The following is a 27524-nucleotide window of genomic DNA, read 5'->3' as shown; positions in this document are numbered from 1 at the left end:
CCGACCTGAGCGCTAGCGAGAGCTGACGCGAGAACGGGCATGTCGTCGCCAAGCTAACCGCGACGTTCGCGCAAGAGAGGCCGAAGCTAAGCGCCAACGAATGGAATACTTGAAAAGCATAGAAGTACAATATGGCCTGATGAAGAACTGGCATAAGTTTCGCTGTTTCGGCAGTGTTCGTGAAGTGGAGTTGGCTGGATTTTTTTTCCCCCTCTCCTAGCTGTACCTGTGTCAAATTATCCGTTTTCAGGCGCTCGAAACCACGATGACTATAACGGTCCAGGCCCGTAGCCAACAAGCGCTTTACAACATGTCACGGTAGTCTAGTTGTTATGACGCTCGACTGCTGAACCGAAGGCCGCGGGATTGAATCCCGGCGGCGGCTGCATTTTCGATGGAGGTGAAAATGTTTGAGGCCCGTGTACTTAGATTTAAGTGCACGGTAAAGAACCCCAGGTGGTCGAAATTTCCGGAGCCCTCCACTACGGCGTCCCTCATAATCATATCCTGGTTTTGGCACGTTAAACCCCCGATATTTTTACCAGGGGTGTTTTACCGAAAATAAACCAAAAAGGTGTTTTTCTCACATAGTCAAGGCCTTCAGCAAGTGCCTTCCCCCCCCCCCCCCCCCCCCACAAAATAGAATCCCTGGCTACGGGCCTGCCGTATATTATTTTGACCGCCTAGGACTCAACGCGCACTAAATCAAATTAGACTTGCGTTTCTACATCTAGCACCTCATCAGAACTCTGCCGCCATGGCCCGCGTGCTCGAGCCTATAGCAGCGCGACACTTAAATTGCCAAACTGCCACTTTTCATTGCACCTCATAATGCTAACAGTGATGCACGTGACGTCATCATAGTACAAGCAGAATTCTTGAATTTTTTTTGTAATGGTCACGAAAGTGCCGCGTCAGTTTCATATTGAGCCAGCGGTCGCCGCCAGAGGCGCAGCCGTGCATGAGAGGGCACGCGGACGCTGCTGCTGCTCTGCTTGTGTGTGGGACAGCCTCGGTGTTCTGACTTTCTAAAATTCCGCAACGGTCGCTTTACTTCATGAATTCACTTTCAACTCAGCATGCATGAACGCATTTTCTGTCTTAATATGAGCATCCGGGAGAGAAAAAAAAAACAGCTCAAAACGTGCAGCTCGCGGTGGTTTCAGCGGAAAAGATGCGAACATTCGGGATTTTACGAACCAATACCGAGATCTGATTACGATTGACGTCGTAGCGGGGCACATCGGACTGATTTTTGCCACGTAGGGTCATTTTACATGCACCTAAATCTCTGTACACGAGTGTTTGCATTTCGCCCCCATCGAAATGCGGCCGCCGTGGACGGGCCAGCGTCTTTTGTCACAACACTACGATAGGTCGACCCTTTTAACATTTGAGTGAAATTAAACACCGTGCATTCGGAACAAAGTGCCAGTGGTGCCACTTGTAAACATACAGAAATACGAGCTGTTACACGCCCATTCGCCCGCAAGCAGCCGCATGTGAGCGCGATCTCTCGGCTGCGCCAGGTTGCGCATAGCGCTACATGCTTCGGCCACCACAGCTGTTCAGTTTCTGTTAAACTGTGAGTAGTATCAGAGTCCTCCTGGCTGCATCTTGCCAGATCAAAACAATCGACAATAGGTACTTTGCGTCGTTCGCGCGCACACACGTGTATACTTCGACTCAAAGTTAAAATTGCCACTTTCCTGCCGCGTTATGGCCCGCTTCCATTTCTCGGGCTGCTGCTTGTCTAACGGTAAAGGAAACGACGACAGCTTTTTGGTCGTTCCCTTGTAGCCGGAACGGCATCCCGGCACGCAACACTTATGGGGCATCGTGATCTTGAGACAACGTTTCCGCTAACTCAAACTCATGATATCCAGCATCTCGTCCCTCACTGCGCGAGCATTTCAATGCGCGAACGGCGCGAACGATGCATGCCCGCAGTGGCGCGGCGTCGCGGCGTTTTTGAGCATCGTATCAAGCTCGCCTATAGCGTGACAGCGAAGTTTCGTGACCAGAACGGCATTGAAGGCATGTGGCACAAGCTACTCGACTGTGCAATACACAGCGAGTATCGCTTCTTATTAATCTATTTCGACGTTTCGCCACGCACTCGCACCTCCAATGTTACTATCGGTTGTACTGACGTAGTTTATGAGGATGCGCCAATGAGGTAGCGCCACGAGGGAAGCGAAAAAGGAAAGCCGTTGTTTCTTTGAAACTCTGTTGCGTTAGGAACCAGTGGAGATTTGACTTCCCATGACCAGAACACGATACGACGAGAAATTTTCTTTGTGCTCGATACCTTTGGGATTCGCTGGCATGTATAGGGCTGGCCGTGTTCGGCGAGCACGTTTCCTGCACATGTGTATCTATATTGACTGATTCTGCTTTTCAGGTTGCTGCGTTTGAAGGAATTCAGCAGAAATGCATGAACCTTTTCAGCAAAGACTATACCGTAAAGGTAAACAAAACGTCACCTGAATTTATTGTTATTAATCTGGCATACTCTTCTAAAATTTTAGTGTTATTTAGTAACTGTGACAGGTAGTAAATGCCTGTCACAACATTCACTAACTCTGTCGTAACTGCGAAGTTAGTAACCTTACTGCCATGACACTTGCTATTTAGTTAATACCTGTAGGAGAAAAAGTAGCAAAATGTTACCAGCTTTGCTATATGGCAGAAATGTCAAACGGTGCGGTTTGTTGGTTGGTTTATGGGGTTTTTACGAACCAATGTCTCGGGTTATGAGAGACGCCGTGGGGGAAACGGCATCGTCTTGTTACGCGAATAATCTAATTACTGCGTGTTATTAGCCTTGTAAATACACGCCAGTGTGGCATCTTCAGATATGCACTGTGTACACAGATGCATGAGCGAACCATAAGCTAACACACATACATATACACGCATATATAGAACATCAAGGCTTCCAAGTGCCCTAACGGAAACTTTATAGTTATATATAACCATATTTTCGGGTAGGACACGTTGCACCGGTGAGTAACAGATACAGGTGAAAGCGGCTGGTTGCTATGCGCTCTTCAAGGTAGTAAAAGGTAATTGCAGCATTCTTTAGTACTTGCACGTATACAAATCGATGTTTTCGGCCCAGATTCATATACCTTGTACTAAATGCATACGTGTGTGCCATGACGAGCCACAAGACTGTTTCTCCATCATAATCAGGACGATTAGTTAGACAAAATTTTTCATAGGACTAAAGCAATTGCAGCATAACGTACTACGGCCAGTCTCGGTAGTAACGTTTACTAAAGGCGACAAGCTGAGTAGTACAGACAACGTTTACTACCTCTCATATATTTTTATATTAGTAAAACTTAAGCGGCACGTCGTAAAATTGTCGGTTTAGTAAATGCTGCAATTAAATTTTACTACCTTTTTTTAAGAGTGCATAGCAACTAGCCACTTTCACCTGTATCTGTTGCACCCGAACATAGGTTTTTCCAGAAAGTTCAGGAATTGTCAACGTCACGCATATTTTTATGCCCTTCCAGAATACCACGTCGGAAACAGAATACTGGAATAACAAATATTTCGATGTATAACGCACGTTTTTTATAAGCCTTCTTTCTTCGCCCATAGATCATCGACAACAAAGGCGGTTCACTGAGTTCATCTTATCCTGAAAAAATAATGTGCCTGGCGCTTCCTGCTGATGACGGGCAAGTTCATAGTTCCTTTACTTAATATTCCGTCATTTCTCCTTCTCTGCTCGGCACTGTTTTCACACTGTGAAATCAATACGAAGAGCTCATACGTATGTTATTATATAGTAAAATCTATTCTGCGATGCACACAAACGAAGACTCCGTTCGTTCATTGGGCGTATACTGACGAAATCTTTTACTTAAGTGTCACCTTGCTGTCCCCGATCGCTTAAGCGTTATTCCGCGTTGCGTGCGAATTAACCCGCGAACTACGCTTCCTGTGCATTCAGTTCTCGTATCGAAGGCGCTGTTCGTCGCCCTTTAAAATTTCTACGGAATAGGTAATCGTGTGGCTAAAAAACAATGGTACAGGAAAATTCTCTTGCTACATTCAATTGCCCGATATAGGCGCAGTTTCTACTTGTTCGAGCCGCCGGTATTTAGATATATGCCTTGACGGCAACGATACATGTGCGACGTCTCACGACAACATGAAAATTGTGCGAGTTTTTTTTTTTTCTCGACAATTCCTTTGTCCTTTGCTTGGCCGCAAGTGTTTTAACCTAATAACGTCAATAAAAGTGCCATGCAATAACATTATTACTGGGAAGTGGGCAGCCCACCACGCACGAGTGGCCGATACAAACGTTGTCGTCAGTTCCTTCATAGAACGGCTACCAACCATCCATTTCTCAGGACTGCCAATGGCCACGTGCCCTTCCCTAAACATTTTCCCATTGCAAGTCTCTGCCCAAAGGAAATGTGCGAAAGCACCTCAGTGCAAACCACACCGTTATTTTCTCGCGATGCTATAGCAGAGCCTTTCTCTGCAGGGACGATCAAGAAGCACGTGCCGAAGAACTAAGGCAACGCATGAAGAAAGCTCGAGCTGCCAGGGCGTGGACGCGTTTTGTAGTTCCTGTTATACTGTACGACGGAAAGGTACCTAGGTTTTGTTTACTCCGTTATTTTATTTCTTTTGGATGATTCAATACTCCTACAATCCTTAATCACCAATGAGAATTTGATCTGGGCGAGTTGGTTTATATGAATGGGAAGGCACAGCGCAACTGAGACAATGGGCAAGAATGTCGAGTGTGTCAAGAACGATGGACAAAAACCATCTTGTGTGTTGCGTGTTCTTGTCCATTGTTTCAGTTGCGCTGTGCCTTCCCATTAATAATCACAAAGTTTGTTTGTTTTTCCTAAAGATTAACATTTCATCTCAACGCACCTCTTTTCCATCTCTGCCTAGCACATCTGCCGCTCGGCAACTCTTTCTGGAGGAGTAGAGATCTACACCCGTATGGCGGCGGAGAAAGTCTACGGTAGGGATTTTTCATCTTAGAGCATCTTGGTTTTTTCTGGTTAGTTGACTGGGTCTCTGTTTCGCTGATCGGACAGTGCTAATTTTCGAATAACGTAAAATAGCTTTTAATCTGGGATGGTTTGGTAGACAGGCATGAACAGCGTTCATTGTCTTCGTGAATCTTTTGCTGCTGCAATTTTGCGAAACAGTTATGACACCCCTGAAACTTGATGTTGTCTCGCTTCTACTCTGTACACGCGCAGATGCCTCGGCCAACCTGTGCACATACATATACTCCATGGTTTCAGGTAAGTGTTTTTTCCTCAAGTTTCCTTTTTGTTTTTATTGTGTTAAGCTCAATATAACTGCCAAGTATTCTCGGCTAACAAGTGCGCGTGCCATTTTCTTTTCGAAAAAAGCGTTAACAAGCCCTGTGCACTCGTTGCAGAGGTTCACAAGCAGCAGTGTTTTAATTTGGTACAGTAAGTAGCGGCCGGTCACAGTGTGGGTCACAAATCCTGAGCTCACCTCTCTACAGATTTTCATAGGTTATCTCAGGCGTGACCGCCCTTATCATCCATCATTCTCTAATAGAGAGCGCATAATCTCTAGCGCGCAACTTTGATTTCTTTTTCAATGAATCTCCTTCAGACAGCGCTGAAAACACTCCGACGTCAAGCCTGGAGGCTTCCCAGGAGTCTACAGGCAAGTATAATTTCAGTATCTTGCTTCAGAGCACGCGCGGTGGTTGTGTATTGAAAAAGATCTTTCGTGATCTCCAGTCTACATAAGTGTGGTTCATGGTTTATATGCTTCACCTTTTTCGCCTGCATTAGTAAAACTAAACCAATTACTTGTTGTTCTTAAATTGATGCGCCTAGTTTGCGTGGAGCTATACGTACAGATCAGCAACACTGTGTACTTAGCGGAGGAAAGTGTGCCGCTGTCTTCTGCTAGGCTGTTCCGGGAATCGGACACCACCCCAGCTGCTTATAGGTAGCGTTATCGTCATGCATTTTTTTCCTTTTCTGTACACTGCCATCACGTTAAAAACAAAAAAAAAATCAAGTGGCCGCGCTTGAGATGCGGTATACATCCGCTGATTATACTACGCGCGTATCAGCTGTCTTTTTTTTCTTTTTCTGTGGTTCACGCACTACTTTCCTGAAGCAAAAAATATATCTGCCACTGCAAGCCAAAAACAGGACATAAAAAAAAGCAAGGACAATAGAGCAGGTGTGATTGCGTCCATTTCGAAGAACAGCCTGGCAGACGAAAGCTGCCCCGGACTGTTCACTGCGCGCATGGGTGTATTCTCGTCCATTTGGCCACTGCGCTTCGTTATGCAGCGCTCACCGATTCGGCGGTTGGCGCTCGCACGTTCAGGCCACACATACAAAAAAAAAGGCGGCTGCACATGGCTTTGCTATGGTTTACCTTCTCATCTCCTCTTTTTACTCATTTCCCTCTTCCTCACCCTTACATCAGTCCTCCTCACCTTCACTACCCTTTCCCATCCCCTCCCTAAACTATACTATGCATGGATATGATACCAGAGGAGCTGCTTGGCACGCACCCACTGTCTGTGGCGTATGCAATGCTATATATAGGATGTTTTTCCCTATCCCCTCCTTCTTTCCTTCCTCCTCACCATCACGTCACTCCTCCTCACCCTCCCTTCTATTTCCCACCCCCTTGCTGTACTATACCATGCATGGCTATGCTATATATGCTAGGAGCTCCTTGGCACATACCCGATTTCTGTGGCGCATACCCGCATAGTTTTCGACGGTCCCCCACGGAATTGCAGCAAGCTAAAACAGTTTCGCTGTTAAAACATTTTAACGCGATAGCGTTAAAGAGCTCGTATCGCAGAAATTCCGCCGTCGGCGTAGGCTCCGTTGGTTGTGAGCGAAAAATCATCTTATCCGTGACCGAAAAATCGAAAAAGCTGCAAATAAAATAAATATTAAAAATGTTGGCTCTGAGTGAGAATCGAACCCAGGCCGTCTGCGTGGCAAGCAGGTGTTCTACCACACAGCCAAGCCTCTGCTTGGAGCTGCGCTGAAAGTAACTTTCGTGTTTCCTAAAAATACTCGTCCTGTATACAGGTGTCACAGTACGAGATGTATATCGCAGTAATATTGCGTGGTACAAGCGTACATTGCCATCGGGCGTCACACCATGTCAATATCGTAACTACTTGGTGGTTTAAAGACAGCCACCCATTGCAAGAGGCACACACATTACTGCGCGTATTCCCTTTAGACCACGTAGTGGGTGCATCACAACTTCGAAAACGTTTCTCGCGCATAATTGCTCCTGCTTGAAAGCATGCTACCCATTACATAAGGCACACACCTCAGTGCGCGCATTCTGTTAAACACTCGTAGTGTTCGAAGTGCGCACTACGGGCAGGATATCGCTATCGCGTTCAACTCTTAAAGGCGAAGCTTGTGTCCCCCAATTTCTCTGCACCTCACCTGGTTTTGCAGTGCCTCCAGGATCGGCCCACCTTTGACCAAGCCACTATTGCATGCGATGAAGTCTTCATTTGGCATCACAAAATTTTTGTACCTGTGACGCCATGATGAAGTCATCGCGTTACGATTTTTTGCATCGCTCGTGTTGACGCTGTCGCTCACATTTCTCATTTCACGAGGCACCTAGGGCCTTCGCCTTTATAAACCATATATATTCTATATTTCAGTCTGCACCGACAAACACGAGGATTCTGCCGCTGCCGCCCTTTCAAGCCTCCAGGGAGAAGTGGAAGACGAACCATCTGTGGCCGTTCCAATGGCACCAGAAGAGTGAGGCGCTCTGAACAGAGCAGCTGAAAGCTTCGTCTTTGTTTACCGTAAACGCATGACTGTTATTACGTCTACCTCGATGGTGTAGCGGTTACGATGCTAGGCTGCTGACCTCAAGGTAGCGGGTTCGGTCCCGGTCGCGGTGGTCACATTGCAATGGAGGTGATATGCAGAGCCCAATGTGCTGCGCGATGTCAGTGCAGGCTAAAGAACACCAGATGGTCAAAATTTCCGGAGCTCATAGTCATGTCGTGATTTTGGCCCCTAAAATCCCAGGTATTTATTATTATTATTTATCTACCGTTATTACAGCAACGATGAAATATTCTAACGCCTTAGCGGCATTGAGTCCTGCGTACCACTCACTGTCACAATGTTCAGCGGCGTCCTGATCTACTCCTGCCGCGCGTGTAATTCAATTTCTTGCTTATTCGAAATGATGCAACAGTAGGAAGTAAGGAAACTAGGTTGCTGCGACATTCAGCATGACGTGTGGTTCAAGACTGCGTCCCACTGTCGCAGCGTGTCGGAATTAGGAGCACCATTACGTGTGTGACTTGCGCTCACAGGGCCGCACCTGTGAAGCAGGTAGCAGGGAGCATTGCTAGCCTCTATATAAAATACGTTCTCTCGTATATAGGTTATTCGTCGTACGTAACTGGTGCCCAATGTGCCCCTCCAGAGCGTGATTCCCAACTCTCATTTCCGCAGTGACGCATCTGTGCACGGCGAGCTGCGAAACGAGGACATCCAGCTGCTGAAATTTCTGTCAATTAACCAGATCTGCGACTTAATGGTGGAAAAGAAGAAACAAAAATTATGCATAAAGTGAGTTCCGTTCGTAGTACTCCTTTCAGTGCACGTTTCTAGAGTTCGCAGTGCTCTTCCTCGCTTTCTGAGTGACTGATATACACTTCAGCACGTTAAACGCAAGAATCTAAGCCTCGCTATTGCATTTAGAACCTTGCTTTACCGCAGCCTGACCTCCTCCGAAAAAGTCGACAAGTTCAACAGGTACCGCGACTTCACAATTTTTCAGCTCCCTTTCCCAGGTAAGTGTTTTCTGAAGTCAGAGTTGTACCGTACCTGATACCGTCTCGTCTCAATGTATCTAGAACACGTTCTTTTTAGGACAGGAACGCGACATAGTACACAATTATAGCTGTGTGCAACGCAGCTTTGAAGTTACCTACGAAAAGTCCTGCCGTATTTTCATCGCCGTAATGTCATATATATATATACACACGCTAAAGTGGCAGCTCGTATGCTTTCGACCCGAGAGAAAGCAAGCGAGGATGATCTTAGACAGGTTTAATGAATGTTTGAGTCGTGAATGAGCCGTCCGGATTAACCTAGTGATAAAAACAGGGGCCACGCGCTTCAGCTTCGCTGGTTAACACGGAGTGCTTAGAAGGTGACGTTACTGGACTGTAATAAATGTCCACACGGTCATTTGTTAGGGCACTATCCTCCATGAACCTCCGCAGCTTCGCCCACTCATCATCATTCACTCCGTGGATATGCTGTTTTTATCCTGTGTAGCATCGTGGTTCCAGCGCAAGCCTAATAGAAGCGTCAGCAACCAATTGACCCAGCGTACCGCTTTCAAGCAATCGTTTGGGACGCTTCTATCACTAATTCTGATGCATGAATAGCAGTCTATGGCGATACACACTCCTGCACTACACTCCGGCATGAACTATGCTCCTTCTTCCTGCATGAACTTTATCTTCCTCTATAGTAAAAAAAAAATAACATCGCTGGACTTCAATTATTTGACAGCCATTTTGGCAGCCGTGTGTCGTATTTCGTAGTAGCTTGCTTGCGTTTCGCGGGGTTGCTGCAGCCCACACCGGCCTCTTCGCTCGAAGGCTTCTAACATCTAGTAGAATGCGTTGAACAAAAGTTGCTAAGGAAAACAAGAAAGCGTTTTGGATACCATGGCCTCATTTACTAAACAGGTGTGATGACAGAAATCATTGCATGCGTAGTGGGGAAATTATCGCCGCTGCTTGCCGATAGCGGCTGTCATGGCAGTAGGTAGTGTCGGCGTTGCGGCGGCATGCGTCGGCTGAAATCATCCCACTTTCACCGCCACTTGTGGCAGCCAGACGCAAGGCACATAAACGGGCCAGAAAGCATACTGTATGCACATTGTATGTACAGCTGCCCAGATCTTTAACTAGCGTGCGCAGCGTCGACTTTTCTGTGTCAGCGAAGTTTCAAGCAATTTTATGGGCATGTGCTTTGTAGACATGCACTTGCCCTCACTCTTCTTGCAATTTAATTGCAATAAGGGTGAGCGCAAGTTCCAAATCTAACTAGTGCACGTTAGTTAGATTTGGGCGACTGCCCCCCCCCCCTGTCTGCCTTGCGTCATGTGCACCTCTTTATTATCGAGAACAGCGGCGATAGGGTTCTGCCACTGCGCATACGGTATCATCGTTTATCTCATCCGACAATGTACATCCGTTCTTTTGTCCTCGACACAGAAGCACCTTTTTCGTTTTAGGGGGAAAACAACTCTCCCAAACTTGAGCCTTATTTTCACTCGTCTTGCCACGACATGTCTTCCCAAGCTCGCCCGTCCTCTCAAGACAATGTTCAAGTGCGCCTTCTCCCTAACATCTCCACTTTTCTGAGGCCCAGGCGCACAGCATATTCTCATTTTTCTTTACTTCATAGTGCATTCACAGAGGGCAGCACAGTTTCGGAAATATCAGCCAAATATAATCCGATGATAGTCGAGTGGGAGGCGGCCCTTTCCAACTCGGACCCAGAACAGCAACAAGCTCTGGTTAACCGAGCTCGGACGGCGACAAAAGCCAATGGTCTTCCGGAATCGGAGGTCCACCACAAAAACGAGTTAATTTTTTACTAATGCTTTAATCTTTCTCCAGAATGTTGCATTCGTGTAATCTCCCACCTAGCCCAGGCACTCCCTCTGTGATGTATTAAATATTTGCCTGCGTAATCATTCGTTTATTTCACGGTGTACTAATCCATTTTATTCAAGTGTACGAGTACTGCATGTGGTCAGTACTCGTCACAGTACAGCACAAGGATGAGTCATTCACGGGGCCCTTTTCTTTCTATCGATGTCATTTTAACGCTAGCTGTTGGCAAGCACCCTAAAGCATCAAGCGCTTCTCATCGCTGGTAATAATTTATTTTACACTACAGGACACGCTTCCAATAGAGGTGGTGGTGTACCCTTACTTGTAAAATCTGGTATACCTTGCACTGTTCTCAGATTACACAAAATCGCATTCATCTGAGCATTGTTGCTAGATGTCAAAATGAAGTAATTGTAGGTTTATCGCGCCGCCAGTGAAAGGTAATCAACATTCATGCATCATTTTGAACGGTTCCTACAACACGCAAATTCGCTCAACCAAACAGTGATCTGCGGGAACTTCGGCATAGATACCATAAAGAACTGTCATTCAGAGTACTACGACATGATGTCATCATAAGGCTTTCATAATGTTTCTGCACCAACATGTGTCACACCAAAATAGTCTTGTATCGAACATTTTGTGGAACTTTCACACTGAAGAAGCACGGCATGCTACTTATGACGCAACCATAAGTGATCACTCCCCTTCGGTTATCTTACTTCCAGTCATAGAGGTTCACCGCATTAAATCATGAGGCACTCACAGTCGCATTTCCTTTCCAGCTCTCCGTGAATGCCCACAAAGCGCGGAATTCAAATGTTCATCAGAACATTTACAGTCTGCTGAAATATCTGCCCCAGATGTGTATACTTTTTATTCCAAACTACACAACACCTTAAGCGAGGCTATAATGCAGTCAACAAAAGACTCGTGACAAGAGATATTACAGAACACCAATTTGGCCATGGGAGAATCGGCACATTTTAGAACAATTCACGAAGATTTTTGGCATTCAAATACAGAAATTCACAGAAAGAGCGACTATTACCAACATCAATTCAGAATAGCCCGTAATAAAGTAACAGATCATTCGACTAAGGAAGACAATTACAAACCTAACAGCCAAAAATTCGGGTAATTCACGAATAACATGGCGTATTATAAATTCGCTTCTGAAACCCTCAGCAAACTCTATCACTTTGCCAGACCTCGAGGCTTTCGGTGTAACATTAAGTACCGTAGTTTTGACGTTTATTACATACCTTTGCACCGTAGCTTCTCTGCTGGGGGCTACGACTGTGAACGAAGAATACATTTTATACCCTCCTCGTATTCCTAATTCATATAAGTTTACCGATATAACAGCTAGCGAAATTGTAACTGTAGTTAGTGGTATGCCAGTGAAATCTTCAGTCGATTGCGACAATGTATCTTCTTTGGCGCTAACAGAATGGAAAGATAACAGTTGTGTACCTTTAGAAAAAATTTTTAACTTCTCATTTTGTACATCTAAGTATTCCGAACTTCGCAAGTTGTCAAAAATAATCCCGATTCACAAAGCTGATTACGAAAATATCCCACAAAACTACCGTCCCATCTCCACCTTAAGTATCATTAATATTGTGTTTGAAAAACTAAGTCAGGCGAATCATGTCTTTCCTTGAACACGGGAGTATTCTTGCACCCTGTCAGCGTCGGTTTACAAAGAGTAGGTCAACCGACACAGCCGTTTGTCTCTATCTGCATTTATAAATTTCTACTTAAATAGCAACAAAACAGTTCTAGGTATATTTCTTGACATGAAGAAAGTCGTTCATACTGTCAACCACAGCTTATTATTAAATAAACGAGAATGCTAATGCTTTCGCGGAATGTGTTTAGTTCTTTAAAGGAGCCGTGCAACACTTTTCGAAGAGCTTATTTCCTCACGAATCGACCGCCCACAAAATAATTTTAGAATCCGTCTAGTACGAGCGGAGTTAGATTTGTCGCACACTGTAATTGCCTTCACTCTTCTCTGGTCCTGACGAAAGCGCTGGAAGCTAAGCAAGGATGGGTGGCACGAGGGAAGAAGGTACGTCACGCGCTCCTTGTAACTTTGAGCACTTTTTCTTTTTTTTTTCTTCGAAGGCACGGCGTACTTTCAGTGCGATCGCGCGCGGGCAAGTGACGGCCTTCCGCGGAGACCACAGTAACTACCGAGCGCGCCATGTTCAAATCAGCCAATGGCATGGAACTTGTCAGTGATGCCGTAAGCATAATTTTTGTCGAGAGAAGAGGCAGCGCTTTTTAGCTGAGTGAGAATTTATTGTAAATCCCAGGCCGCTTGCTGCGCTATGTTTGGTTCGTGTGTTTCGGGAGCCTCGACTACCGATCGGCAGCGTTTCCTGACCATGCTGGAAAAGTGTTGCAAGACCTCTTTAAAAATTATTTAGAAAACCGTGAACAGACAGTAAAACGAGTTAATTCCAAGTCCGAGTTTCTTGGAACAATAGGTATAGCCCAAGGTTCAGTTCTCGGACCAATATTTTTCTCACTATGCATCAACGAACTGCCTTGCGTGGCAAAAAACGTTTCGATATTCACGTACGCTGACGATACAGCTCTCATATGCGCTCAAGATTCCTTCGACCGTACCTTTGTGTGTGTGAACTCAGAGCTTGTAGGTATCCACAAGCGGTTCTCTTCAAATTTACTATACACAGAAAACCAAGTACACTGTATTTACCTCACCGCACAAAACACTCGACGAACACTCATGCACCCTTACACTAAACAGTTGAGCGCTAGAACAAGTAAATTCGATAAAATACCTAGGCGTTCCCCTTGAATTTAACTGGAAACCTCATATCGAAGAAGTCTGCAGAAACTTAAAACTTGTTTTCTTTAGTGTATTTCATAGCCACTTGAACTACTGTCTGGTCACCAGGGGTCACACATACCGTACATACCTAGAACCAGTAATAAAACTCCAGAAAAGAGCAATACTCTTTATAACCAATTCAGGCTATAAGGCACATACTGTGTCACTCTTCTGAAGCCTTAATATCATGCCATTCAGCGCGCTAATGAAACAGCACTTATGGTCCATTCTACTATTAACACCAACTATTCAGTTAGCTCATCACATTTATGTTCTATAGTTATGAATGCTGAACAAAGTAAAACGAAACTATCTCACTCAGCAAACCAAAAAAAAAACGCACACGGTAACAGGAGACTAATTTAGTTGCCGTGTGGAATAAACATTCCACAAGGATTAACACAAAATAAGAATTTCTCTTTTGCACTGGAAAAACATTTTTTAAAGCAACATGTACACACCCAGCGTGTCAATGCTAGAAACATCCATATTCAATTGCCTACCATGTATAATCCTGTTGCATGTTATCACATTTACTTATGCATACACTCGCTTACATATATGTATGTATATGTGTGTGTGTGTGTGTCAATGTATTTTCTTTTCATTTTATCCTTATGTCTCATTGTTACGCTCTCTAGATACATATGCCATAACTGGCCTCGAAAGTGTTCTAATGCCAGTCAATTATTTTCGTATGCTTGCACACTTATTCTTTTGATATGCCCTTTTTATACACCGTTATATATGTCTTTGGTTTCTCTTTTCTTTTTTGCTCATACATATGATCAATTCCTAAGCTCTGTACGTACATAATGTTACTTAGTTTTCGAAGTGTTGTATCTGAGTGAACTATTTTTGTTTTTATACTCCATTTTTGATATGTGCCATGCCCTTTTCATGATTACTTTTGAATGAATCCCCACTAGCCTTATGCTAGGGATTCAGATGCGTTTCTCGCACTATTGTATTTTTGAAACATTGTTTCATGTCAATAAATTCAGTCACGACAAAGTATGGCAAAACACAGAAATGATTTTTTCGAGATTTTAAAGTCGTCCTAGCTCTGTGCTCAGCGGTGAAGTTGCGCATGTCTGTGAAAAGTGTGCATATGAAATTTTATACAAAGTGTCTAAGAGTTGCTTGCGTCTTTTCAGCCGGCAATCTCATTCCTCTCCTTGCTTAAACATAACACCGACGACATGCGTTCTATTTGTGGTCATTACAGGTTGCGAGTTCTTCGATAAATACTCGCGGTCCGGTTACCGGGCACGAGGCCTGATATTCGACTGGTCACAGGTGCGGCACTTCATGTATCCGACACCACTTACGCTACCTTTCATTGCTTAAAACGTTCCTACATTTGGCGCAGTGAGTAGATTGATCATTTTGATGTTTGGAACTTCCGTCGCAGTGGGTGCCAGAATTTAAATGAAACGATGCCGTTCTTCTCACGACAGTCTTCTTTTAGTCCCCGTTTTTCCGAGGATAAAGTGAAGGAGTAAACTTTTTCGAATGTAGCAGCAGTGGTCCTCGGTCGCCATCACCGCCAAAATCTTGAGTTACCCTAACGCTGCACTTTAAACAAGTCACAGGTCCAGCTGACTAAAGGTATGGGAAAGAATGGGCGCCCCCTTATATGTTTAGGAATGGGGCGGAGGCAGCCCCCCCCCCCTTGTGCGCAAGCCTATGCTCGGAAGTGTTGCGTCTGAATGCTACGATACGCACAATTACCACAACTTGAGGTGAACTCGGTGAAACGTTCGGTAAGCTGTATCCAAGCACGCGTAATTTCCATTTTAGATGATCTATTCAAATCGGAAACGTTAACTGCGCTGCTAACGAGGAACATCCTCGGGTCACGCCTTTATTTCACCAACTCTTCTGGACACCAGGAAGAGAGTACTTTCACTCTTCCTAGTGAGTCCTGACTTGACCCATATATAACTCTTTAATGATGCCCGTTAACTCTTTGGAGGCCGGTCCGCCACGGTGGAGCAGTGGTTACGGTGCTTGGCTACCGACTCGAAGGTCGCGGGTTCGATCCCTGCCGTGGCGGTCGCATCGATGCAGGCGACATGCTAGAGGCCCTTGTACTGTGCGATGTCAGTGCACGTTAAAGAACACCAGATGACCGAAATTTCCGGAGCCCTCCACTACGGCGTCTCTCATAATCATATTGTTGTTTTGGGGACCTAAAACGCCAGATATTATCTGTTTAGAGGCAATTATACTCTTCAGAGAGTCGTTGAAGACGCGACTCTCCCGAAGAGAGTTGACCTGTCTTTAAAGAGATATATGTGGCAAGTTAGACCTCACCAAAACGTGTGACGGTAACTTCTTTTCTTCTGAAGAGTGCAGCTTGTAACAATATTCTTGCAAATCGTATGTCACAATTGCGTCGCAAGGTGCGTCACAGTTAGTTACTTCAATGTTCTTATCTTTATTATGCAGGAATGGATTGACGCCGAGCTGCAAGTTCCCGACACCAGTTTGTTTTCGGAGCTCGACATCAATTGGGAGGGCTACAAGGCAAGTCTTACATGTACCTACATTCGCAATAGGGGGTTTAAAGCGAGAGAGAGAAAATAAGGGGAAAAAAACAATCACAACCACACACACATGAGAGTGTTCCGCTCAGAGGCGCTCTGACAGGCCAGTGAATCGCAGGAAGGTTAGTAGTGCTTGTGAAGCCTCCCTCTGCGACGTTATGTCCGGACGATGGCGTAGTAGTCTTCTGATAGAGGCTGGTCGTCTAACTTGTTGAAAGCGTGGCAAAGAGATTGTCTCTGTATGCTATACTTCCCAACCCCAGTGCAGGGTAGCATACCGGATACAAACTTCTGGTTAACCTCCCTGCCTTCCTTTGCTCTTTCTTTCTCTCTCTACATTCGCAAGAAGTGCTAACCGCCGCTGTAACGCCGCAGAGGCATGTGCACCGCTGTACTTTGGCAACGCGTTGCGAATTTCTCGTAACCTGACGCTGTTACACCGCCGCACGTCGTCCTGCCTTTTTTTTTTTCAGACTTGGGACCTACTGACTTTGACCAAGAACTACATGAAGTTATTGCTGACTACCATTGCAAGGAGTAAGATCAACTATTCGTTTGTGAAATTTGTTAGCGTTTATCTTTGTATGTGGCTTCCCATTCTGTCAACGTTTCCCATCTGAGCAACATTTCAATGCGATTTCATACACAGAGCTGGAGAACTTATCAGAAGCAATCGAATAGGCATCTCACATAATCTGCGCTGCTAAACGGCTCATATTAAAATTCCAACGGTAATTGAATATAGCTTCCTTCGTAAAAAAAAATTCATCCATCAGTTTTTTTCAAGTCAAATCGCTTCAGCATTTCATGTTTCGCGCTATAGCAGACATTCGGTTCGTCCAGAAAAAAATAAGGTCGACGCTACCTTTCCTCAACATGACCGATGCTGGACTGCTATCATCCAAGTTACGACCAAATTATTTCACACATAGCACACGTAATTTGTTTTTATCGTTTTATTTCGAAACTTGCATTGTTGTTTGCCCCGTAAGTTGGCCTCGCAGGTCAATGCAAACGTGCCTTGCGTGTAGTGACTGCCCCTCATGGTTACAAGCTGCGCAAGACCCAATAAGTCACACGGTTCCTTACGCATTCTCTTAAGACCACTTCATGGCGAAAGCAGTCTTGATATTACTTTATTTTAGTCGATTGTATTCACCCCCACTCCCCCCCCCCTTCACTCCGCGAACGCTTTCTGCACTTAACGCGGTTTCGCACTGCCTCGGCGATCACAGGCATTGCAAGCTTCTTGCGCCTCACGTGGTATTGTATTGCCTCCGTGATCGACTCACCTATGACCAAGCGACGATGCCATGTGGTAATGTCACTTCAACTCATCATTACGTCACAAATTCTGTCGATCTTTCATGTCGTAACTTCTTAGGGCGATGTCATCGTATGATTTCTCGCATCGCTCGTGTTGACGCCGACGGCCACTTTTCGATTGATGAGGCATCTAACGCTTTCGCCTTAAAGGCTGTCGGCAGTCTCGTTAAGCAAGACCACGGCCAATCTATCGGGACCAGACGAAACGTTCCCTTGTTCGGCTACTGTTCATTGCCTGCACTTCCTTGCTATGACGCAGAAAGAACACGAACGAGGAACTTCGGGCCTGGTTGGTGCATACTTCGGTTACTGCTCGTAATCCCACATCAGGCCCTCGTCGAGTCCATCTTATCGTAAAGCAGAAGCGCTTCAGCACTTCAGAGCATTAATAGCTCCTTACGGAGAGGCTGTCGTTTCATGCGCACCATCGTTTGCGATACTTATTCGTATATATTCGCTAACATAGGTGACTCCGGCCTACTTGTCCATTGCATCTCCGGCTGGGACCGCACCCCAACGTTTATAACTATGATCCGCCTATCATTGTGGGCCGACAACAGAATCCACCAGAACTTGTCATCTCTGGAGATGGCCTACCTTACAGTCGCCTACGACTGGTTCCTTTTCAGGCAAGTTAGTCCTACTTGACACGACTACTTTGATTTCCCTCGCACTTGAACATTCAATTTCTATTCTCTTGCTTTCCAGTCATAATCTAGCAACTCGGCTCAAGAGTCAACAAGAGGTGAGTTGTCTTTTCTTTGCATTATGTGGCAAAGGCGGGAAATTTCCCTCACGCCTTGTATTGTCGGGGAAGCAACCGTGCTATGCGGATTGTTGCAGTGTGTGTATTGCAGTTTCGTTGGTTACGCGCGTTCTACTAAGTTTCTCACACTAACCTGCTTCAAAAATCTGTTGCATCAGCTTCCTTTCCTAGCACGAACATCTAATCATGCCACAGCGCCATATCGACAGATGTGCTGCAAGTGATTATGAACAAAATGTCTCCTAACGTTGCTATTTGAAAGGACTGCTTTCCCATATCTCGTGCATGGGTCATATCTGAAGGGGAATGGACGTCAGGTTTCGAGAAACATATCGATACTGGTCTCCGCAATGACTAAAATCTTCTGAAACTGCAATATAGTTTTGATACTACGGTGATGTTTCAACTCGTATTGACCCTACGTGGTGCCTACACGAAAAAAAAAAAGCTTCAGTCCAATCCCGTCACTGTAGCTTACCCGAACATAGCGTTATTAATCGCAATAGGCGAGAAAATACTGCGGGCACCATTTCGCCAAAAGTCGCAAAACTTTATTCCTTGCGAAGCCGCGGGCCGCTAGCGAAAGATACGCGGGCTACTTGTTTGGGATTCCTGCTCTAAATGTAAGTTCATCAGGGGGTTTTACACAAACTACTTGCCTTATATTCCGACACACTTTCCCTACATCAACACTTTTTTTTCTAGTTTGCTCTTCCGGTGCGACCTGGCACTTCAAAATTGTGTTATTTTTCTAATAATGTTTTGGGCTTGAATTTACGAAGTTGTTCTCCCGTAAGAGCACTTCACCATTTTCCGGTGCTAATGATGTGTCGAGCAACAGTACGAGCTGAATGTTTTCCTTACCCACAATGAACTTCTTTCATGGATGTCGGTGCTGAAGATATGAAATTATCCAGGCTAGAAGGCGTATAAAGGGGCTCTGCGTTGACAACCAGACACTGGTTATCAGTGAAGAGATTTTTTATGTGCCTACGGGCCTGTAAAATTTTCATCGTTTGTATTCATCAAAAACACCTTACGGTAGGATTGTTCTTAAGATAAAACTTCAGGGGATACTGATTCCAGCAAGAGAGTACAAACAACGCAATTTTTAGAATATAATTTCGGAAAGGCGTCCGTATAGTACAAAATGCCTTGACTTCAGGCCGCGTCCTGAACCCTCGCGAACAATCTTAGCTTATCTACGGGGTTGGAGCTGGCAGCGGGCTATTCGCCAAAGCTACTACGTGTCGAAGGGATCAAAGTTATCTGTAGACGCGCTATGATCGACATATCTTTGCATTAGTGAAGGTAAACAGTCAGTTACAAAGGTCGTTTGCGAAGTAAATGCTTTGTGAATTCGACCTCAGGATCTAAGCTCAGCGGTAGCTCGACACCAGTTGCCAGTGTAATTCGAAGCTGTTTCCTGTGTCATCGTCCTTTCCGCTCAGCGGGTTTGCGTCGATTCGCACGCATCTCTGCCACACACGTGGAAATGGAAATGCTGAAATAGCCAAGATGCTACGTGCGAGTGTCGTCACCGACAGCACAGCCCGACTGCCGCCCATGCGCGTAGACCATAGGCTTGACGCGACTGCCATATGTAATGATTCTTCCGGACACGGTTTCCGCTGGGTAGACTTAAAAAAAGAGCCAGAACTCAAACTAAAAGTTGTCATTCCAATTAATTTTACAGCCAAACTACTAGCCAATTGGAACAGAAGCTATATTATGTGTAGTTTTGCTTATTAAACAGTAAATACTTTTTTGAATACAAGCAAACCCGTAGAAATATGAGCACGAATTCTCCCATCTTGCGTTGTCTTCAATTTACAGAATAGCTGGAAGTAAAAAATAGATTATAATAAATTTGGTGCGCCTGTATACTAGTGTATGTAGAACAGGGTTATTGCCAGATACAGAGGAATTTTGGAACACCCCAGCCAGCAATCAGTAGGTACATTAAACATTCAAGCAGTTTTCCCTTGACGGCGCAGACTTTGATTAGTAGATTGCAGAATACCCAGTCATTTTATTGCGAATCTGTTTTCTCAAGTTCACACGAGTACACAAGCAGTGCGTCAGAATTAGAAACTTGCACGAGGCATCAGCACTGATAGCGAACGCTGTGAGCAGCGTGCTAGCCACGCGTTTGCCGACGTGCACGCGTCACGCGTTGCCTTGGGTCGCCTCGATTTACACGAGCCAGCTAGCGAGGGGAGGACACGCGCGTGCATCATCTGACACGACAGAAAATCTTCGACACGTCGTATTTGATCTACAAATAATAAGGAAAATGACTACTTAATGCGTCAAAGCAGAAATTCAGAAGTCTCAAAGTAGCCATGGAGGCAACCTGAAATTTTCTTCGCCATACGGTGTGGTAAAGTAGTCAATTTAGCGCAAAGTGGTTACCCACGGCAACCCTACTTCCGGAGATGTGCCTGCGCCTCTCGGTAAGCACCTGCTAACCTTGGCGCTTCCAATTCACGTTAAGTTGTGCAATGTTTGCTCCACACAAGTCGCGCACGCACGTTTCTATTCAGGAGGCCACATGTCTCACTTTAACAGGAACTGCTCCAGCGGCGGTGTTCGCTGCTGTGGATACGTGCCCACACATTTTCTCGCAGTCTCAGTACTGTCACATTATTTACAAGCGTGCTCACTCAACTATTGCTTAATTCACTGAATTCAATGCTGGCTATATAATCCTGCATGCAGATATTTCACTTCTGCTTCAATATGCTCAAGCACATCAGCGACAAGGAATTCTCGATGGCAACCCTGTAAGTTTCTTAGCAAACAAATCTTTACGACTCTCTTTCGTCCCATCTTTATAAATAAATAAACCTTCACATTCCAGCGAAAACCCGATAAAGAACTTGCAAAGCCATCAGGCACCTACTCCAGGTGAGTATATGAATGCTGTTTGTCAAGTACGCGCAAATAATTGGTCCGGCGTACTCTAAAACAGCTTTGTTCATCGCTCAGTTCCTTGCGCTCAGTTGTGCGATACACTACGGCGTTGTGTGCCAACTTAAACCATTTCAGATGAGCCTGTCAAAAACGGTGCGAGCACCACGGCAATCTCGATTCCGGCAATTACCCCAAGCCCTCCTGAAGATGAACTCTACTTCAGTTGCACCAGCATCTCGAGCGGTTCTCCCGTCGAGGGCGCATCTGGAGACGAGCGTCCGAGCCCTGGGCCAGATGCCGAGTGAGTTGCTCCTTTTTATTTTAAGAGAAGAGTAATTTCCATTGTTTAGTTTGAGACCATTCTGGAATGTCGTCCTGAGAGGTCATCGCGGGTGAAGGCGACGAAGGCAGTGCTCAACTTCTTGAAGGCATCCGACCTGCACCGGCGGTTATAGACTAACGACGTTATCATGACTGTGAGATGTGTGACTTTGTGCGTGCGTGCTCTCCTCTCTCTCTCTCTCTTTATATCTCCTCCATCCCTTCCCCCAGTGTAGGGTAGCATACCGGTTCTTCTAGACTGGTTAACATCTCTGCCTTTCCTTTCCTTTCTCTCCTTCTCCTTCATCAAAAAGTTTCACGAAAAAAATGCGAAATTTCCCTGCGGAAGGCAAAGACTGTCCACACCATGACACGCCGCGACGCAGTCTTAAATCGGAATTGTTGGCATTAGACCACAAACCGTTTAGCATGAGGAAACTTCTGGGCCCGTGGCCAACTGGAGTTTTACGGACGCACGCTTTAAAAGCGTTAACACGTTTCTTACAAGACAGCGGCATTGCTGACAAGTACTAAGAAATAACGAACTTTCATTTGTATAACACATGTCTTACTTATTATGCGCACTCTCACATGACACCCAACATAAGTGTGTGCTGAAGTGAATAACGTATCGACTGTTATGTACACAAGAGCGAATACATCTTCATAAAGACCAGACGTGTGCTCTACTGTTTTTGTGCTGGTCGGACCAAATATTAACGACGGACATTATCAGAGACTTCATTCGCTGACTTTGGAAAATTTCTTTATCATTTTGTTGTGATATGTGCCTATACGTGTGTTTTTGCATATGTGTGCCCGAGTGTTCTATTTTCCATGAACTGCCTTGCATGTTTTACTTTAAGATATGTGTTTAAGTTTCACTCAAGGGCTAAGGAGTAGCCGGCGCCATAATTGTGCGCCAACATCTCCTTATATATCATTTCAATAAAAAAAGGCTAAAAATCTTGACGGGGTCTTGACTCTCCGATAATTAGTGACTTTTTGTACTTTTGCGTTATTCGATGTGGTCACCTGCCTAAATCACTGGACGCCCAACATGTCGTCTACCGCTCTTAGTCGGCTGTGCGCTTTATTCTCAAGCACTTACCAAGCTTGCCGGTTCAAAGTTACGATGTTTAATTTCTACTACCGTGTTCTGTCTCTGTTTTGACACACTCGCCGTTTGATGCTTCCTCACCGGAGCGGCTCTATCCTGTCATCACGATAATTACGAGGAACTGTCGCGTTTTGTTTCGGCCCGTAAAAGAGAATGATGTGCCCCGCGTAATGTAGTGCCCTACGCATCGACAATATTAACGGCGGCGCTGTCAAGAAACTATCAACAGCTGCCCCTAGCGCGTGGAACGCAATAACTCTGACGGCACGCGGTCTCTTCGTCCTCTTATTCCGCTTCGCTCTCCGAACACGTGGGCCTGGCGCGGGCTCTCCCACTGCACCGATATGTCCGGCGTAGGATGCAATAATTTGGATTGTTGACACGAGTACAGAGAGAGAGAGAGAGAGACTGAGAAAGCAAGAGATAGAAAGACAGAGCAACAGAGACAAAGAAATGATCAAAGAGAAAGATACAAAGGCAGGAAATGAGAAAAAGATAGAAACAGACAAGAGATGGAATAACAGAGAAAGAGAGAAAAAAATACATAGAAAGAAGCGAGAAATAGAGAGAGAAAGGGTAGAGAAACAGAGAAGAAAGATCGAAAGAGAGCCAGAAATAGAGAAGGAAGCAGACAAAAAAGAAAAAACAGATAGAATAAAACAGAGGACGAAAGAGATAAAATAAAGAGAAACAAGCAAGGTCGTGCAGCTCTGCCGTTAGTTCCAGCCTTGCGCCGCCAGTGCAAGCCGTGAAAGTTCTTTTTAACCTGGCATACTATCGCATACCCATCAAGCCAGCCATAAGCGTGCGCAGGGTTCCCCGTCAAGGGGGGGGGGGGAGGGCAAAGGTTCATCGCAGCGCCCCCCCCCCACCCTACTAAGTCAATGTATGGGGCAGATTTTGCGCCCCAACCTCTTAGGTGATTGGGGGGGGCAGATGCCCCCCCCTCCCCCCCCCCTGTGCGCACGCCTATGAAGCCAGGACACTATGACACACCCTTCATGCCAGTAATTGGCCGTTCAGTTGCTTGATAAAACACCCAATATCTGCTTCTGCCGCAGGCTTTCTTAACACTGCCGCTGCGCTTGACGCCAGCGCTGCTCTATTTATCCCGGGGGATTCTTCCCTTTTTATTTCCCACTGTGACGCAATTCTGCCACCTAATTAAATGCAGGGGCTGGCTGATTTGCCGCTCAGTTGTGCTACTATTCCATGTACATATCTTAAAACATATTCAAGTGACCAGCCGACAGCGAGATTTCTGGCTATGGTGGTGAATTTCGATTGTGGCGAAATGAAAGAACGCCCGTGTACTTAAAGTTATATGGACGTCAAGGAACCCTATAGGGGACTCACAATAAGGAACGCCTCAATTTTCCACGGTCCTCTTCCGCTTACGGTGGGCCTCTTAATCACATTAGTTTTAAGTTTGAAGTTTATTTCATTATTCTTTTGGTACATGTATTTACACTTTTAGGGACCCAACAAAATTGTTAAAGGGTCCCTAACGGCATTATAACGGTGTTCTCGATTTTGCCCATGAAATTATTCTCATTATTCTGTTGTCATTCTCGATTTTACCCATGAAATTCGATGACGAAGGTCTCGAACTGCGTGAAACATGATTGTGATTTCAATAAACGGGGTATATATATGCCATACATTCACTATAAATTTCTTATATAAACAACTGCCCTCAAGTCAATAAATAACATGTTAATTAACGATTATTTAAATTAGACACGTCAATGTCATTTTAGCTGCGGAAAAGTATTTCCGCCTCGGCATCGAGTTCGTGCGCGAAAACAAGAGCCTGACTGTGATACTTTTTATTCAAAAATCTATATTGGCTTCAAAAAAAAAGACACTATGTATAACGACACAATTGCCCGTGTGTATCGCACGGCTATTCTGCAGGAAGGAGCCTGCCAATGGAGCCTCGACCGTCGTCAGTAATGGTGACACTTTATCCCATTCCGAAACAGCCAGTGGCCGAGACCTTCTGAGTGTGGGCAGACCGGTCACACCACTTCGATCGCCACCGCCAGCAGTCGGTTCTCCAAGCAATGGCTCAGAGTATATCACATAGATCCACTTATTGAATTTCGAATTCCTTTATCTTTAGACAGAAGCGTGAAAACCCTTATCCACCGATTAAGGCTAGGCTCCGCCTACGCAAAGCATTTCTTGAACATAATTGGCCTCACTGGAACTCCTGAATGTGATTTTCGATTTCTATATTAATACGTACATCACCTCCTTCTAGAATGCCCACACCACGACGCTCCAAGAGGCTGACTTAAATCGGCGTTAAAGGCGTTAGACCGCAGACCACTCAGCTTAAGGAAACTTTTGGACGCGTGGGCAGCAATAGATTTGCAGAAGTTCGCTTTAAAAGCACTCAAAAATTTTTCTTGAAGCTAGTGGAATTCTCGGCCGTTAATAGCGCGTGTAACCTTTTTGTGTTTTACCGTCAGCGTGTATATTTATGTGAATGCTGACTTTTTTGTCTCGATTATGTTATGTAAAGTCTTCTTTTTTAAACATCACCGTGTATATACATATGTGACTGTTCACTGTTGTTTTGACTGCTACGCTGTCTTTACGTGATAATTCATCTACATGACGTATGACTTCAGGATAACATTATTCTTTGTATTTTCGAGCCGTCATAGTGTTCAAGTTGTATATTGTATGTGGTGCTGATTTGTTTTGTTCGGATACTTTGTACCCTACGTGCTCTGTTCGACACATATGAGAGCTAAGGAGTAGCCAGAGCCTTACTTGTGCGACAACATCTCCCTAGATCATGTCAATAAAAAGAAAAGCGACAGTAGCATATTTCGCGTTTACAGTTCGTGACCAGGGAAGCGAGCGTAAAGGACGGTTTTCCTAACCACCGCTTTGTCCTAATTTTTTAGATGCTTGCACTCCTCATCATTCGTTTGCTTGACGATCTTTCGATGTGTGCAAAGAGCAAAGTGGCAGGATAGAACAGTAGAACTCCTAGTGAGCCCCCCTCCAACATATGTTTTGGCTACAATGATACCGTTCAGTGTTGCGGAACGGGCACCCTCCATTCCATTCCAATTCAATTCCAGGGTATTAGAACTTGCCGCAATTCCATTCCTATCAGTTCCTCGGAATGGAAAAACATAGCCCATTCCCACTCTGGGAATGACCGGGAAGTTCAATTCCATTCTTGTAATTCCTCAACGTAGGAAAGGCATCTTGATAGTTTTATCGAATTATTGAACGCCCCCTAGGCAGATATCAGATGTATTAAGAACTGCAAAAGTACTCAAAACACGTTACCAAGTCGAGGGATAGTAGCTTGGTGACATATCTCGTGCAGTAAAACCACCCTACTAATTCCCATAGGGGCAGTTCTTCCACTACCTATATTTGCATGGTCAGCGTGTTTGAACGAATGGTGATGTTTTAATATTGTTTAAGCTGAAGTGGGCCTATGCTAAAATGATGGCATAGCGTATTTTTGTACTGACAAAAGTAGTATTCAAGAAGTCTAAGCAGTTTTCCAGGCGTCTGGAGCAGTCGTGAATATGGATAAAACTAAGATTTGTTTAATGGGGAACAAAACCATCTAGATCTGCTGGTATTAGTTCGAACAGAGCACCGCTCGGGCACCTTCTGCCTTTGCATCTTGTGCCTTTGCAACTTAGAGAAGCGCTTTTTCGAATGTGCGTCCGAGTCGCCGATGGCGACAGAAGCAAAAGCAAAGAAATGAAGGGTGGGGAAACGGCAGGAGGCTGGGGCGCGGCCGAGGGAAAAAGAAATCGCAAGGCGTAAGGGGGGTATGCCGCTGCCGTGGTTCCGCACGACGGATACCGACGCCATAAATCCTCGGTTACGCACAGAATAGACAGAATTTGGAGCAGCACAGTCTATATTGGGGCAGAATTGTCGTAGGAGCGTTGCTTTTAAATGGACCGTGCTTGTAATCAGCCAAGCCATCTTAAAAATACTGCTTTATTCTTAAATTCGAGGCTCTGACTTACTAATGTCTGAAGTTTAAAAAGCAGCACGTAGACGAGAACGTGGTCTATTTTCAGAAAAAGACGTAATTCCATTCCCATTCCATTCATCCAAGCGTTGTCCCCATTCGATTCCGGTGTGGAAACTCCGCAACACTGATACCGTTAAATACATGTGCAGCCGACCTTGTATCACTATATTGAAAGCCTCAGCACATGTGAACACTGCTGCGGTTGCAATATTCCCCGTGCTTCGTACTTGTTTTCTGTGGTGTCGCATGTTTATACCTACATAGAAAAGACTGAATACATGAATGATATACTTCTTTAGTCGCAAGTGATAAATCGTATTGCTTCTCGTCGTAATTTCAATTGTTCGTGTTCCAGTACCTCCTGGTCCATGCTCTGTGCGGCCGAGCCAACGGGTACTTCATCCCCGGGAAGCGCAGCTAGCCTAGCTTTATCTAGGCAAAGCCGCTCAAGCAGGTATGTGTCTTCTCAACCATTAGAATACTATGCAGTAGTGCGCAGTTTGCACTAGTGCTACGTTTCAATGAACATGCCACTTAATAAGCTTAGCAAATTGGGCGAGTTGGACTGCGTTTGTGGCTAACTGCGCAAACGGGCATTGACAAAACAGGAGACCAGACGACACGAGCTGTGAAACCAGCGCTCGTGTCGTGTGGTCTCCTATTTTGCGTATGTCCTTGTGCCGGCTGACCATGAACATGCCACTTAAACGGCTCCCTCCGCAAATGAACTTGGATTAACACGCCTTTTTCCGCCATCGCATACTTCTTCATGGAGGCACTTTGCGGCGGGGGTGTGCTACCTTTCCAAGAGCCTTAGCTTCACTACGATATTCGTACATTCAGCAGTTTCGTACCATGAGTACTGTACCAGTGCAACTGTGCTAGCTGACCTTAATGCCAAACGCTGCCAATAGAATTCTTCGAGACGCTT

At 45.2% G+C, this 27524-nt stretch overlaps 2 protein-coding genes across 2 annotated transcripts in view; both read left to right on the top strand.

Moving 5' to 3' along the window:
- LOC125758869 (uncharacterized) overlaps nucleotides 1-27524 on the top strand; it is a 271216-nt gene that overhangs the window by 243027 nt on the left and 665 nt on the right. The window lies entirely within an intron of this gene.
- Nucleotides 1-27524, top strand: part of LOC119396068 (myotubularin-related protein 14-like) — a 29654-nt gene that overhangs the window by 1632 nt on the left and 498 nt on the right. The window contains exons 2-19 of the mRNA XM_049416563.1: nucleotides 2405-2470; nucleotides 3616-3699; nucleotides 4425-4622; nucleotides 4936-5008; nucleotides 5253-5297; nucleotides 5641-5694; nucleotides 7700-7802; nucleotides 8514-8630; nucleotides 8781-8854; nucleotides 14794-14864; nucleotides 16020-16097; nucleotides 16591-16654; nucleotides 18073-18188; nucleotides 20931-20995; nucleotides 21073-21119; nucleotides 21261-21426; nucleotides 24484-24642; nucleotides 26949-27047. Of these exons, the coding sequence (XP_049272520.1) occupies nucleotides 2405-2470; nucleotides 3616-3699; nucleotides 4425-4622; nucleotides 4936-5008; nucleotides 5253-5297; nucleotides 5641-5694; nucleotides 7700-7802; nucleotides 8514-8630; nucleotides 8781-8854; nucleotides 14794-14864; nucleotides 16020-16097; nucleotides 16591-16654; nucleotides 18073-18188; nucleotides 20931-20995; nucleotides 21073-21119; nucleotides 21261-21426; nucleotides 24484-24642; nucleotides 26949-27047 (1679 nt within the window). The remainder of the gene's footprint in view (nucleotides 1-2404; nucleotides 2471-3615; nucleotides 3700-4424; nucleotides 4623-4935; nucleotides 5009-5252; nucleotides 5298-5640; nucleotides 5695-7699; nucleotides 7803-8513; nucleotides 8631-8780; nucleotides 8855-14793; nucleotides 14865-16019; nucleotides 16098-16590; nucleotides 16655-18072; nucleotides 18189-20930; nucleotides 20996-21072; nucleotides 21120-21260; nucleotides 21427-24483; nucleotides 24643-26948; nucleotides 27048-27524) is intronic.

This window comes from Rhipicephalus sanguineus, chromosome 6 (assembly GCF_013339695.2).
Source record: "Rhipicephalus sanguineus isolate Rsan-2018 chromosome 6, BIME_Rsan_1.4, whole genome shotgun sequence".
NCBI lineage: Eukaryota > Metazoa > Arthropoda > Arachnida > Ixodida > Ixodidae > Rhipicephalus > Rhipicephalus sanguineus.
Note: the sequence above shows the minus strand (reverse complement) of the source record. Positions and strands in the feature narration are given on the sequence as shown.